At 42.6% G+C, this 14,730-nt stretch overlaps 1 protein-coding gene across 4 annotated transcripts in view; it reads left to right on the plus strand.

Moving 5' to 3' along the window:
• Positions 1–14,730, plus strand: part of adam12b (ADAM metallopeptidase domain 12b) — a 337,966-nt gene that overhangs the window by 61,588 nt on the left and 261,648 nt on the right. For all 4 annotated transcript variants that reach the window (XM_080205642.1, XM_080205643.1, XM_080205644.1 and 1 more), the window contains one exon: positions 14,583–14,656. In XM_080205642.1, coding sequence (XP_080061768.1) covers positions 14,583–14,656 — 74 coding nt within the window. The remainder of the gene's footprint in view (positions 1–14,582; positions 14,657–14,730) is intronic.

The following is a 14,730-nucleotide window of genomic DNA, read 5'->3' on the forward strand; positions in this document are numbered from 1 at the left end:
CTAAACTCAGTCCCTCGATTAATGAAGGCCAGTACACCATACGCCTTCTTGACCACATCCTCTACCTGCGAGGCCAATTTAAGAGTCCTATGGACCCAGACCCCAAGGTCCTTCTGCTCCTTAACGCTGCTAAGAGTCCTACCCTTGATACTGTACTCCTTCATCATTGGACCTGCCAAAATGGACCATGACACATTTATCCGCATTGAAGTCTATCTGCCACTTCTCCGCCCAGTCTTGCATCCTATGTCTCGCTGCAACTTCTAACATCCCTCCAGACTATCCACAACACCACCACTTACTAACCCATCCCTCCACTTCCTCATCCAGGTCATTTATGAAAATGACAAACAGCAAGGGTCCTAGAACAGATCCCTGGGGTAATCCACTGCTGACTGAACTCCATGCAGAAAAAGACCCATCCACAACCACTCTCTGCCTTCTGCAGGCAAGCCAGTTCTGGATCCACAAGGCAACAGCCCCTTGGATCCCATGCCCTCTCACCTTTTCAAGAAGTCTTGCATGGGAGACCTTATGAAACGCCTTGCTGAAGTCCATATAAACCACATCCACCACTCTTCCTTCGTCAATGTGTTCAGCCCCATTTTCAAAGTACTCAACTAGGCTCGTAAGGCATGACCTGCCCTTGACAAAGCTGTGCTGACTATTTCTGACCATACTAAACTTCTCTAAATGTTTATAAATCCTGTCCCTCAGTATCCTCTCCATCAACTTATACTGACCACTGAGGTCAGACTCACCGGTCGGTAATTTCCTGGGCTATCCCTGTTCCCTTTCTTGAAAATAGGAACCACATCCGCAATCCTCCAATCCTCCGGAACCTCTCCCATCTCCATCGACAATGCAAAGATCATCGCCAGGGGCTCTGCAATCTCTTCCCTCATCTCCCACAGTAACCTGGGGTACATCCCATCTGGTCCCGGTGACTTATCTATCTTGATAGAATTTAAAAGTTCCAACACATCCTCTTTCTTAACGTCCACATATTCAGTCTTTTCAGTCCGCTGCAAACCTGCAGTACCACCTCCCAGATCACTTTCCACCATGAATACCGAGGCAAAGTACTCATTAAGCACCTCAGCCACTTCTTCCGGTTCCACAGACTTTTCCCCCTTCACCTTTTATAGGTCCTATCCCTTCACTTCTCATCCTTTTACTCTTCACATATTTGTAGAACGCCTTGGGGTTCTCCTTAATCTTACCTGCCAAGGCCTTCTCATGACCCCTTCTGGCTCTCCAAATTTCCTTTTTAAGTTCCTTTCTACAAACCGTATACTCCTCTAGATCCTTAACATCTCCTAGGTCTCTGAACCTTTTGCACGCCTTTCTTTTCTTCCTAACTAGGTTCATCACAACCTTCGTGCACCATGGTTCTCTCGACCTACCAAAACCTCCCCGTCTCATTGGAATATTACTCCAAAACGGGAATAAGTATCTTACCAAAATGTTGGGTCTTTTAAAAAAAAATCTAATGTTCAATGTTAGAGGCCTGGTTAAGATCATTAGCAATTCCAATGAATGAATTTGCACTATTATATGAAGATCAATGATCTCACATAGTTTATTTTTAAAAATATGTTAATTTTAAAACGTTGCGAATGTTGCACAGGGCCAAAGAACATGGTTTAATTGTTCACTGATACTTGGGCCTCTATTGTCCATGTGTGTGAAATTGTGGTGCACCTTTGGAGTGATAGATCATAGAGATGCCTGAAATACTGATCATCCACATCACCGTGGCCAGATTGCCAGCTTCATAGAGGGGTTTGACTGTAGCAGAAGTTGAGGGGAAGAACTGGCTTCCACAAGCCTACTATTACGTATAGATTGCCAGAGCCATTGTCTGAGCTTTCACTCATTTTAAGCTTTTAAAACTCTGCTCCACCCCTCTGCCAACAGGTGGTGGAAAATAGTCAGATCAGTGGATATATTGTATCACTTCAGGTGAGAATTAGGAAGAACAGATTCCCGATCGATGTTCCACTCCCGCTACTTCTGCCACAAAGTTGGTGGGAGGAGAGTGGGAAAACCTGGAAATTAATTTGGTTTACCAGCTTCTGAACTACTCCATCAACATCATTGACTTGATTGATTGAATGTGCCAGATATCGAATATCTATTTTAAGACCTCTAACTTTGGCACATATAAATTTAATATTTGATGCAATATAAGTGTTTGAAAATGAAGCATACAAAAGAAGAAAGAGAAAACACAGAGAAATTGGACCAGAGAAGAGGTAAACTGGCCTCATTCTGTTCAGTAAAACGGTATGATTTTATGATCTATTTTGTGACTTTGAGATCTAATTATATATTTTAAATGTTGTGTTAATTTTGTACATTGATAATCCACAGAAATTTTATTGATTACAGTCACTATTCAAGTACATTTTTAACACATACTATGCTAATTTGTGTTTGAAATGCAAGTTCTACCACTCCTGTTCCACTGTTTAAAATAGTATTGTACTTGTTGGCAACCAGTACCAGTCAGCCTGATTGATCACAGTATTGATCACAGAGACTTCAGACCTAGCTCCGTTTTAACCAAGCTGGGTTAGAGATTAGGGGAGAATTAAATTAGCCTGGGAAGGGGAAAGGAGGTAGATGGGAGGACGGCAGGCAGAAGATTGAGAAGAAGAAGTAGAGGGAAAAAGAGAGAGAAGGGCAAGTCCATAATCTATTTTCCCTCTAGAGGTGGGTAAGTCTAGTGGGGGTTGAATACATTTTCAGCTTTTCTGCTTAATTATGGGGGGCAGATTATAATTTTATCTCGTAACTTTTTTTATCAGGAGTAAGGTGGGGGGACAGAAGTTGACATAGAAACTAGAAACAGAAGTAGGCCATTTGGCCTTTCAAGCCTACCCTGTCATTCATTATGATCATGGCTGATCATCAAATTCAATATCCTGACTTCCACCCCCCTCCTTCCTCCCACATATCCCTTGATCCCTCTAGCCCCAAGAGCTATACCTAATTTCTTCTTGAAATCACACAGCATTTTGGCCCCAACTACTTTCTGTGATAATGAATTCCATACATTCACCATCCTTTGGGTGAAGAAATTTCTCCTCACCTCAGTTCGAAAAGTTTAAGCCCTTATCCTCAAACTATGACCTCAAGTTCTGGACTCACCGACTGTTCGAGAACATTCTTTCTGAATCTACCCTGTCTAACCCTGTTCGAATTTTATAAGTATCTATGAGATACCCTCTCACTCTTCTAAACTCTGATGAATACAATCCTAAGCGATCTAGTCTCCCATCCTATGACACCTGACATCCCAGGAATTAGCCTGGTAAACCTTCCTGTACTCCCTCTATTAGCAAGACTATCCTTCCTCAGATAGGGACACCAAAACTGCGCACAATGCTCCAGGTGTGGCCTCACCAATGTTTATGCACTTGTGGCAGTTATCATAGAATCATAGATTGGTTACAGTACAAGAACGGTCATTTGACCATTTGGGTCTGTGCCAACTCTCTGTAAGATCAACTCGGCCAATCCCACTGCCTGCCCTTTCCCTGTAACCCTGCCATTTGTTTCTCTTTAGGCGCTTATCCAATTCCTTTGCGAAAATCATGATTAAATTTGGCCCCCAACACACTCTCAGGCTGTACATTGCTCTAAAAGTGCTTTTTTTATCGTGAAACTGTTGGATCTTTTGCCAATGATCCTAAATCAATCCTCTGGTTCTTGACCTTACACCAATGGGGTTACTTTGTCTAGACTTTTCATGATTTTGGAACATCACTGTCAAATCTGTTCTCTAAGGAGAACAATCTCAGCTCCACCAATCTGTCATGCAACTGAAGTTCCTCATCCCTGGAGCCACTCTGCCAATTTAAGGGCCTAATCCCACCACCACTGGTATTAACCCATGTGGGGCTGCTTGCGGGTTTATGGGATGTCAGTCATTCAGAGGCACTCAGTGCCTGATAGAGGCACCCAGCATGAGGAAGTGTGGGAGGTGGTGATGCCAGCTGAGATCCACTATCCTGCCTTTGCTGCCAATCACTCTCTGGCCTGCAGACCCACTCTGCAATGCTCCCTCCCTCCACCATCACTCACCTGTAGTCTGGGATCCAACGACAATGCTAGCTCTTCAATGGGTGGCATACCAGTAGCAGCCACTGCCTCTATAGCAGTGCAGTTGATTAGTGAATATGCCAGTCTCTAATAGGCTCGCGGATGGGACTACTGCCCAGCGACCTTGATCCCAGAAATGTTTCCCAGTAATGTATCTGAGGGATAGATAATTTAGTGGACATTCTGGAAGGAAGTGATTCAATTACTAGTGGGCAGGACTCCTACTGCCTCCCTTAACTCCAACCCACAGACTCAGTATCCATCTCTCTCTTTATCCCACTCTGCCCCAATCTGGCTCTTTACTGCGCTCCACGCGAGTTCACTCTCTACCCCACTGTACTTATGGTCTTGTTCTTTGTCCAGTTCAACTTCCAGTCTCTCACTTCACACAAAGTTTCTTTGTATAAATTATCTGCTTCATTGGGGGTGGGGAGGGGGCGGTTGGCAGCGGCGGTGGTGGGGAGGTTGCATGGTCACAGTGAGCTTGCATGGTCACAGTGTTTCAGGTTTGCTTTTTGTCTGGAGACCTGTTCAGAGACCTTGGACCAGGTTTTCATGTTTGAGGTGAATTGGGAGTTGGGGAATTTATTGATGTCATGTTCCCATCTTCCACCCAGGAGTGTGGCCAGGATTTTCATCAGGCGAAGATGGATGTGGCCTAGAGTAGTCAGGCTCAAGGTTGAGGCAGGTCGATGCTGAAACAGCTCGGTTAAAGGCCTGCTTCCATTCACTGAGACGTCAGCCAGGTTCTACAGATTAATTTGAGCTCCCCCCCCACCAACATCTCCCAGAAACCTACTTACACATCTCATCCTTCTTTACCCCTTCAAATTCCTTTACCCACTTCAACCTAGCTTGCATGCTTCATCTTCCCCTTATCCCTATTCCTCAGTCCACTCAACCATATCGATGGCAGACATAACTCACAAGCCCTATAATAACATTTAGAAGTCTGTTAATGTTCATAAATATGTCGAAATAAACAAACATTACTTGAATAGTCACTTAAAATGATTACCTTTTTCAGAAGCTGCTACATCTGTCAAAATGTATATGCTCACGTTCCGCTAGAATGTAAACAACCCTTTCTGAGTAGAATCAGTGAGTAGTTTGAAAGGCAGCCAAACATTCAAAATGACATGTGAACAACTGTGCAAACAAACCCTCCTGAACATTTCAATCTTTGAATTCAGCCAACAACTGACATCAAACAGCCATATCAACCTGTCAAAACTTTGAAAACAGCCAAACAGATGTCTATGCGGAACCTCATGGGCAAAAAGGAAAACAATGGGGACACTTACACAATCAGGTCTGGATTTTAGCCTGGGTTATCCTTAACAAAATTTTACAATGTAGAAGAGCAGGTTACCTAGTGGATAATTTAATATCTGAAGACTTCCTCCACTTTTACAACACTGTTCTTTCACGTTACAGCTTGCTGATTAACAGGAATAACAACCTGGTAACCACATTATTTTGTGGTCACTTATTGTCATGGACACAAGAGAGACAGGCAAACTGAACTCTTTTCCTCTCACCAGTTGCATAATGATATGTAAAATAGGCAACATCTATTTTACTGACTTTTCATATAGTTCCCACTTCCAAACTATGGCCCACCTAAGGCGCATGACACCATTCTGTTGGCTTGATTTATGTCATCAATGAAACCTTCTTTCTCCCATCAAAATTGCAGCAGTTCTAAAATGCTGGCAATGTCACGGCAACAGGACCTGACTGCTGGCCCACCGCCTTCCTCAGGCCAATACAAATTACCAGTGGGAATCTCTGACCCAGGTGCCACACGTCATCCTTAAAATCACCAGCCACACTTCAGCTCTGCTCCAGATGATCATCCAGCATGTAATGCTACAGCCTGTGCTTTCCCGTGCTTTCTATCAAGTAGCTGACAGTCAGTAAATCATTTTTGGGCAGACTATTTGTAGTATTTATGGGAGATGGCCATGATGAATGCTCCTATAGGATACAGAGGAATTGCAATCCCAGGGCAGAATAGGACCTGGTATTTTAAGTGTTATTTTTCAGTTTCGTTTATATTGTGCTCATTTTTAAATGACTTATCTACATGAATGCTATTTGGCAGCTGTTGCTTTTTCATCTGCTGTATTCTCCACTTTCCAATTCTGAATACTATTGTTTGTCAGAGACCTTCCATTAGATTCTTTGACTGTGGCTGGCATTAATGCGTTTCATCATTTTTTATCTTCTGGAACCAACTTTGGAAGATTTATGGAATGGCTTAAATAGACAAACTTTCGTGTTTTCGTTTTGTTTTCATGCAGACAATGTAACCTGCACCTTTAGGCTTCACTTCTTTCTTTAAGGCACTTGTTCAGTTTACTGGCACAAGGGAGGCGGCAAATACAAACTTCCAGGTGGGAGCACCCACCTGATTGTTGCAGGTTAGTTATCAGCTGGAATGTAACATTATGAGGCACCTCGGTATTTTCAGTCTGTCACGCTACATTATCGCTGCAGAGTGCAAGGTGTGAATTTGGATATCACTGGTTACTCCAAAAGTGGGTGGAACTCATAAGTGATTTAAGAGTAGTTTAGTTAGAAGCAGCAGTTTAAATACTAAGTAGACAGGACAAACACACAACCTGTGTCAAGTGAGTTTGGTATGCCGGTCCCAGAAGGCAGAAGGACGAATAAAGGACTGTCTACAGCTGGGGCTAACACAGTCAGAAGTTTCACAACACCAGATTAAAGTCCAACAGGTTTATTTGGTAGCAAACACCACTAGTTTTCGGAGCGCTGCTCCTTTGTCAGGTGAGTGGGAGTTCTGTTCTCAAACAGGGCATATAAAGACACAAACTCAATTTACAGAACAATGATTGGAGTGCGAGTCTTTACAGGTAATCAAGTCTTTAAGATACAAACAATGTGAGTGGAGAGAGCGTTAAGCACAGGTTAAAGAGATCTGTATTGTCTCCAGACAGGACAGTTAGTGAGATTTTGCAAGCCCAGGCAAGTCGTGGGGGTTACAGATATTGTGACATGAATCCAAGATCCTACTTAAGGCAGTCCTCATGTGTGTGGAACTTGGCTATCAGTCTCAGCGACTCTGTGCTGTCATGTGCCGTGAAGGCCGCCTTGGAGAACGCTTACCCGGTGACCAGCAGTTGAATGCCTGTGACCAGCATCTCCACATTACAGCTGGTGCTGGCAGTTCCTCCGTTCTGTTCGCAGCATTCTTCTCTTTTTGTTCTTTTTATTCTTGAACTAACCAAGGTATTTGGAAGCTCTCTCTGTCCAAAGTCTAAAGAAGACTGGCCAGCATGTCATTCCCGCCTGAAGTGCTTCTTCTTCACTCGTGAGCCTATTTGTAGCCTTTTCTCAGATGGTTGATTTATATATAGATGGTGAGATCCCAACCTTTAGCAGGACAGTCTGTGCTGAAGACATGTCCTTGGCAGAGATAACAAATCTGTCCTGGGTTTTTCAGCCAGCAAGCTGCAATGAAAGCTGCCTTCATAAGATTTCTGTAACATTTCTCATGATTTTAAAAGTTTTCCTTAAAAGATTCACCCACTAGTGCAGTACATGAAGCCTATTTCTAGTTTTAGTTTCTGAAATGTACTGTGTCACACGTGCTGCAAAATAATTGATATTACAAAAAGCATTAATAATAGAGAAACTACATGCAAGAGCAAGGATTCCACACCAGGAAACCTGCGGTGGTGGTATGTCATCAGCAAGGCTAAAAGTTCCCGCCGGTGTGAAGAGCTGTGTTTTATTCTGGGCTTCACACTTCTGAAGCGATATCAGGGTCTTGGAGAGGGTGTAGCAGGGATGTATGAGAATAGTTTCAGGAATGAGGGCCTTTAGTTACGTGGAGAGACTGGAGAAGCTGAAGTTGTTCTGTTTAAAGCAGAGAGGTTAAAAGGAGTTTTTTTTAAGAGGTGTTGAAAATTGTGACCACTTTGATTTGGTAATTAGGGAGAAACTGCTTCCAATGGCAGGAGGGTCAGTAACTAAAAGCTCAAAGGTGTAAAGTGATTGGCAGAAGGATCTGACAAAAGGGGTGAAATTTTCCCATCCCGCCTGCCATGGGATTCATAGTGGGCAGGGGACAGACCATGGGAAAGGTTTGTCTAACACAAGCGGCATTTTCCAGCCTTGGATGAGTCCGGCCAGAAAATCCCACCCAAAACGTGGAAACTTATTTTTTCCTTCAACAAGTTAATGTAATCTGGAATATGCTCCCTGAAAAGGGGGTGGAAGCAGATTCAATATCAACATTCAAAACAAAACTGGAGGAATACTTTGATAATAAAAAGCCAGGGATATGAGGGAAGATCACGAGGGTGGGATTCATTAGATAGCTCTACAGAAGAACTAGCACAGGTATAATGGTGTCCTTTTCTGCTGTATCATTGTGTGATTCTATTGGAATGCTGGTTGTAAGAGATACCTTCCTTCAGAGGCTGCGTTGCAACATAATTAATGGCATGTTTTTATGGTTCAGGGTTATGCATAATAAACCTGCTTATCATTGAATGTGATTGGGTACAAGACATAACGAAGAGCAGGGTGGTATTAGCCTTAAGCTTGAAGAAGGTCTGGACTTTAAGAACATAAGAAATAGGAGCAGGAGTAGGCCATCTAGCCCTTCGAGCCTGCCCCGCCATTCAATAAGATCATGGTTGATCTGTCGCTGCTCAGTTCCACTTTCCCGCTTTCTCCCCATAACCCTTAATCCCCTCTCTTATCAAAAACCCATCAACCCGCGTCTTAAAAATATTTAGCGAGGCAGCCTCCACCACTTCAACGGGCAGAGAATTCCAGAGATTCACCACCCTTTGAGTGAAGAAGTTCCTCCTCAACTCCGTTCTAAACCGCCCCCCTTTTATCTTGAGGCTGTACCCCCTAGTCCTACTGTCTTTTTTGAGCGGGAAGAGTGTCTCCACCTCTATCCTATCCATCCCATTCATCATCTTATACGTCTCAATGAGATCTCCCCTTATTCTTCTAAACTCTAACGAGTACAAGCCCAGTTTATTCAGCCTCTCCTCATAGCTCAACTCCCTCAACTCCGGTATCAGCCTAGTAAACCTCCTCTGCACTCCCTCCATGGCCGAAATATCTTTGCGCAGGTGCGGCACCCAAAACTGCACACAGTACTCCAGCTGCGGCCTCACCAATGCCCTATACAGCTGCAGCAAGACCTCCCTACTTTTATATTCAATCCCCCTCGCTATGAAGGCCAGCATCCCATTCGCCTTCCTGACCACCTGCTGCACCTGCAAGCTGGGTTTTTGCGACTCATGCACAAGGACCCCGAGGTCCCTCTGCACCGTCGCCTGCTGCAGTTTTTCACCCCGTAAGTAATAGTCCTTCCTACCATTCTTCCTACCAAAGTGGACCACCTCACACTTGCCAACATTAAATTCCATTTGCCATTTCCTGGCCCATTCGCCCAGCCTATCTAGATCCTTCTGCAGACTCTCCACACCCTCCGCACAATTTGCCGTTCCCCCAATCTTGGTGTCATCAGCAAATTTCGACACCCTACACCTTATCTTTCCTTAATCCCATGGCACTTTCATTGGGAAGAATATCAATGATTAGATCTTCAGTGGAAATAGAGGGCTTCAAATGTTGAGGTCTCCCTCCAGTTTGGATGTCAGCCTTGGCTCAGTTGATAACAGCCTTGCCTCTGAGTTTCCAAGTTCTGGGTTCAAGTCCCATTCCAGGGCTTGACTAGAAAAATGAAAAGCTGGCACTAAGAGAGTGCTGCGCTGTCAGAGATACCTATTTTGGATGAGATATTAAACCAAGGCTCCAAATGCCTGTCCCAGTGGATATAAAAGATCCCTTGCTACTATTTCAAAGAAGAACTGGAAGTTAACCTGGCCAATGTTAGTCCTCAATCGACATTAAAAAAAACAGATTACGTGGTAATTATCACATTTGCTGAATACAAATTGATTACTGGGTTTCCTACATTGCAAGTGATTAGACTTCATGAAGCACTTCAATGGCTGTAAAGCACTTTGAGACATCCAAGGTGGGATTTTCCAGTCACTTGCCCCAAAACTGGAAAATCCTGCCTGAGGTTAACAGACTTTTGCAGGGTCCATCCCCCCACCCGCTACAATTCCCATGGCGGGTGGGGTGGGAAAATTTCCCCCTCCCCAGTGATCACAAGAATTGCTAAATAAATGCAAGTCTTACTTTCAACTAAAGACGCTTGTTTGATTTAACATTTCAAGTTTTGCCAGTTACTAACTTGAAAAAGAGATCACTCGTACTTAATCTTGTATTTGACAGTTCCTTTTGGAATTTCAGAAGTCAGATGTTCGAAATCCAAGAAAGTCATGGTAACTCTTTCTTAGGATTTGAGGAAAAAAAAAGACTGCTCTGTTTAATTTGGGTCAGTTGGAAAATCCCATGAGATGAAACAATTTTTATCCTGGACTGTGATTTGCCAGCTGTGGTTCTCATTATAGAGAACGATATAGACAGACGCTGTGAGTATAATCTGTTAACAATAAACAACAATTTGCATTCAGTTAGTACTCTGTTAGAGAGCTACAACATTAGCCTAATTATGTTGCATAAACATGCAATGCCCTGATGTTTGTGTACATTGTTTCTGCTGCTAAGAATCCTGACTACCTAGTCCAACAAACTTACAGTTTCTAATATACAGAGGGCAGTTTTACAACAGTTTAGTTCATGAGGCCCAAGTCTGTCACTGGACATCTGGATCTCCGATTAAAAGAGATTGAAGTAGAACTACCTAGATCCCCATTTTCCAACAGGGAACAACTGTATCTTGTGGTTGATGCAGTTAGTTTGGAAAAACTTAGTTATAAACTTAATGGAAGATGCTCATTTCAGCAAGATGGAACACTGCCATAAACTGCATTTATGACTCCCCTGGAGCCCATGAGCTCCTTCTACTAATAAAGTTAATGATTCCCATGTCTTAGAACAGGGAAGTAGGAAACGTGAAGAAGAGAAAGACTAGAAATACTGAAATAGGCAGTATTTCCCATTTTAAAGTAACTGATTCAAAAACTCAAAAGTGACTTGTTAATTAGTATGAAGGGTTTCAGATTACTGATATATGATAAACTCTGTGTGAATTTTAGAAAGACAGGAAAGCTTGGAAACTGATTTACCAACAGCCAATACTGTTCAGAAACAGTCAAATCTCTGAATAGGTATCAACCCATTTATTTAAAATGTTAAATGAACAGATTGAAGAATGCCATATGTGTTAAGGGTCTGTATGCCAGCATTGTAAGTAGTAATTTCCAAGTTACTTTTCTCAACACCTTATTCTGATACAGGACATTTGAGTGGATCTCATAATCAGCCTGAAAATGTATCGGCATGAGCATGGTTTCACATTTTGACTTGTGTACTTTTTGGCTTGCATGACTTTATCAAAGTCCTTTTAAATCAAGAAATTAAGAATTTTTATTATATAGGTAGAATAATGAACTGGTGTTTTATAAGATTGATTTGCCTGTAAACTAGTTAAAATGTCACAAAATATAGATACAAAAATTAAATGGATTCATGTTTCTCCAATGTGTAATAGATACAATGGTTTCTTTTGGCAGTGGAATAATAGCAAAGACATCATAGTTACCAGGAAGAAAGCAAAATCTAACATTCAAATACATTTGAAGGAAACACCTCTGCTTTGAGCATGTCTGAATTTCATTTTTTGGCCATATTAGTTTCAGAACACGCAGATTATATTACCCACAGATGCCAGGAGTTCAGCCAAACTATAAGGAGATTTCTTCATCACTGTGGGGTTTACCCTTGAGACAGCTTTACAACTGTAAATCATCTGTTTTAGCTTTCTGTGTTAGCTAAGGTTGTAACAGAGAGTGAAGACTTAAGTTCAAGTTTGTGTACCAGATACTTCAGTTAAAGGGGTAGAGTTTCCTGGATCTGGAGACAGACTGAGTAGCGTTGGTGCAGCAAATATCAGAAAATTGGGCGAGTCAGAGTGTAAGCCTGACTCATTTTCCTTCAGACACCACCCTTCATTTTTGGGCCGAGGCAATACAAGGCATAGAATCCCTATAGTGCAGAAAGATGTCATTTGGCCCATCAAGCCTTCACCGACAACAATCCCACCCAGGCCCTATCCCTGTAATTCAAATTATTTACCCTGCTAGTCTCCCTGACATTAAGGGGCAATTGAGAATAGCCAATCAACTTAACCAGCACATCTTTGGACTCTGGGAGGAAACCAAAGCACCTGGAGGAAACCCATGCAAACACAGAGAGAATGTGCAAACTTCATACAGCTGTTCCCGAGGCCAGAATTGAATCTGGGTCCTTGGCGCTGTGAGGCAGCAGCGCTAACCGTTGTGCTACCATGCACCTGAGTAAAGACCCTGGAAAACCTCCATTAATATGTCTGAACTATTTGATTATTTTCAGCTCATTTATCATCAGTACAAAGTGCACTCTCTTGATCTTACTTTGGCAGACACCGACTAGATCAATCAATTAATTCAGACATCACCAAACAACAATATATTCCTCAACCCACACATGGCCAATTGAGCAGCAGAACAATGATAAAGATAGCTATAATCAATTTCTCACACTTGATTATTTTGTTGGCATGTGAATGTACCCTGAAATTACGCTGTAATACTATTAAGCTGTGGATACTTAACATGTTCATGTGCACTTGGTTTGTTCTGTACTGTAACAGGCTCAATAACGACTTGATTTTAAATTGTGGGTCTCAATTTCAATACAGTAAACATTTGTGGTAGACGAAGGTGGTATATTTACACCCTCAACAAAATACTGCAAGAAAGTTCAGAAAGACATTTGACCATAATAGTCATGATAAAATGTAGCCATCAGGCAGATTGTGAAGGCAACAATGTAATCACTCATCAGACAGCAAGTTTTTCTTAAATATTGTCCAAGGTTTCAAGAGAATTGTGAAGTGTTTCTCCAGGTATAGAATCAGTTTTCAGGTCTTAGATTAACTGGGTGTTGCACAGAGTTAACATCTGCCAAGGGGCAGGTAATATTTCTGTGGTAGTTTTAAAAATTGATTTCATAGAATCACAGAAACCCTACAGTGCAGAAAGAGGCCATCTGGCCCATCGAGTCTGTACCGACCACAATCCTACCCAAGCCCTACCCCATATCCCTACACATTTACCCGCTAATCCCTCTAAGCTACGCATCTCAGGTCACTAAGGGGCAATTTTAGCATAGCCAATCAACCTAACCCACACATCTTTGGACTGTGGGAAGAAACCGGAGCACCCAGAGGAAACCAACACACTCACGAGGAGAATGTGCAAATTCCACACAGTGACCCAAGTCAGGAATCGAACCCAGGTCCCTGTGAAGCAGCATTGCTAACCATTATGCTACTGTGCTGCCCTTTATGTCGAAAGTTATACTTCAAGTCAAAGGAGATAGTGGGACCAAAAATTTTGGGAGTTGAATAAGGACTAAGCCATTAAAAGCAAAAGGAAATGACTATTTCAAATTGTAAAAATCATAAGTTAACTATGTCTCCAAAGAATTGAAAGGAACCTGGGTAGAATTTAGGGCTTCTGCCAGGCATGTTTCCATTGGAGGAGCATGTAAAATATGATGGATGACTATCTTGTCACCTTCCTGCCTACCCCTCCCCCCAATTCCTTGTAAATTGGTAGGTGGGTGAGTGCCAAAGTTGGCAGCCTGCCCACCATTTTTAAAAGCATAATTAATTGGAATTGAGCTTGTTAATGAGCCAATAGACTTGAATATTAACCTGCCCCAACAATAATCTAGTTGGCATGGACAGGGCAGGCAGGAGTGGGGAGGTGGTTCTGTTTTCAACCAAACTGGCAAAAAATTTGGTTAATGACTGTGAGTCAAGGGTGAGGTGGAGAAGGTGAGAACAAGATCAGGAGGTTGGCTCTCAGCGGACTCCCTCTCCCTCCTCCTCCAATCAGGTACTGATTGTCTGATCCTGCCCCTCCTTGTGTTTCCTGCATGGCAACTGTCCAGTCTGCTACTGGTTAAATACTAGCAGTGGTGGGATGAGGTGCTTAAGTGAACATTAATTGTCTCTTAAAAGGTGTCAATTGGCAGCATGACAGGAAGACAGTGATGCCCTACTGGCACTTTCCCACCCGATTAAATGCCCCCACCGCTTCAGACTTGTCTTGGGTAAGGACATTAAATTCCACCCAACACTTCCAACAGTCATGAACTGGATTTTTCTACCCGAACGCTGTACACACAATAACAGTTAGGCTGCTCTGACTGTACCATGTATGGTATCGGGGCTCATCATAACCCAGCAATAGCTGGATAGAAACCACAGAGGGACCCGGTGAATAGACTAAATGCCATTGTACTTCAAACAGCCTCAGATACATTCAAAAATGAGTTTGGACTATCCATATATTTTAAATACTATTTTGTGTTTTTTGTATTTTGTACCACAGAGTCATCCTAAACAGGCTAAGTTCCTAATTGAAGCTGAAGGCAAACAGATGATCATTGAACTTGAAAGAAATGAGTGAGTAGTTCTTATGTAGTCTGTGCTACAAATTGATGGCATATGTAACGCTTAGGGCAATAACTGTGTTCTGC

This window comes from Carcharhinus amblyrhynchos, chromosome 17 (genome assembly GCF_965287045.1).
Source record: "Carcharhinus amblyrhynchos chromosome 17, sCarAmb.v2.hapA, whole genome shotgun sequence".
In the NCBI taxonomy this organism is placed as follows: Eukaryota; Metazoa; Chordata; class Chondrichthyes; order Carcharhiniformes; family Carcharhinidae; genus Carcharhinus; species Carcharhinus amblyrhynchos.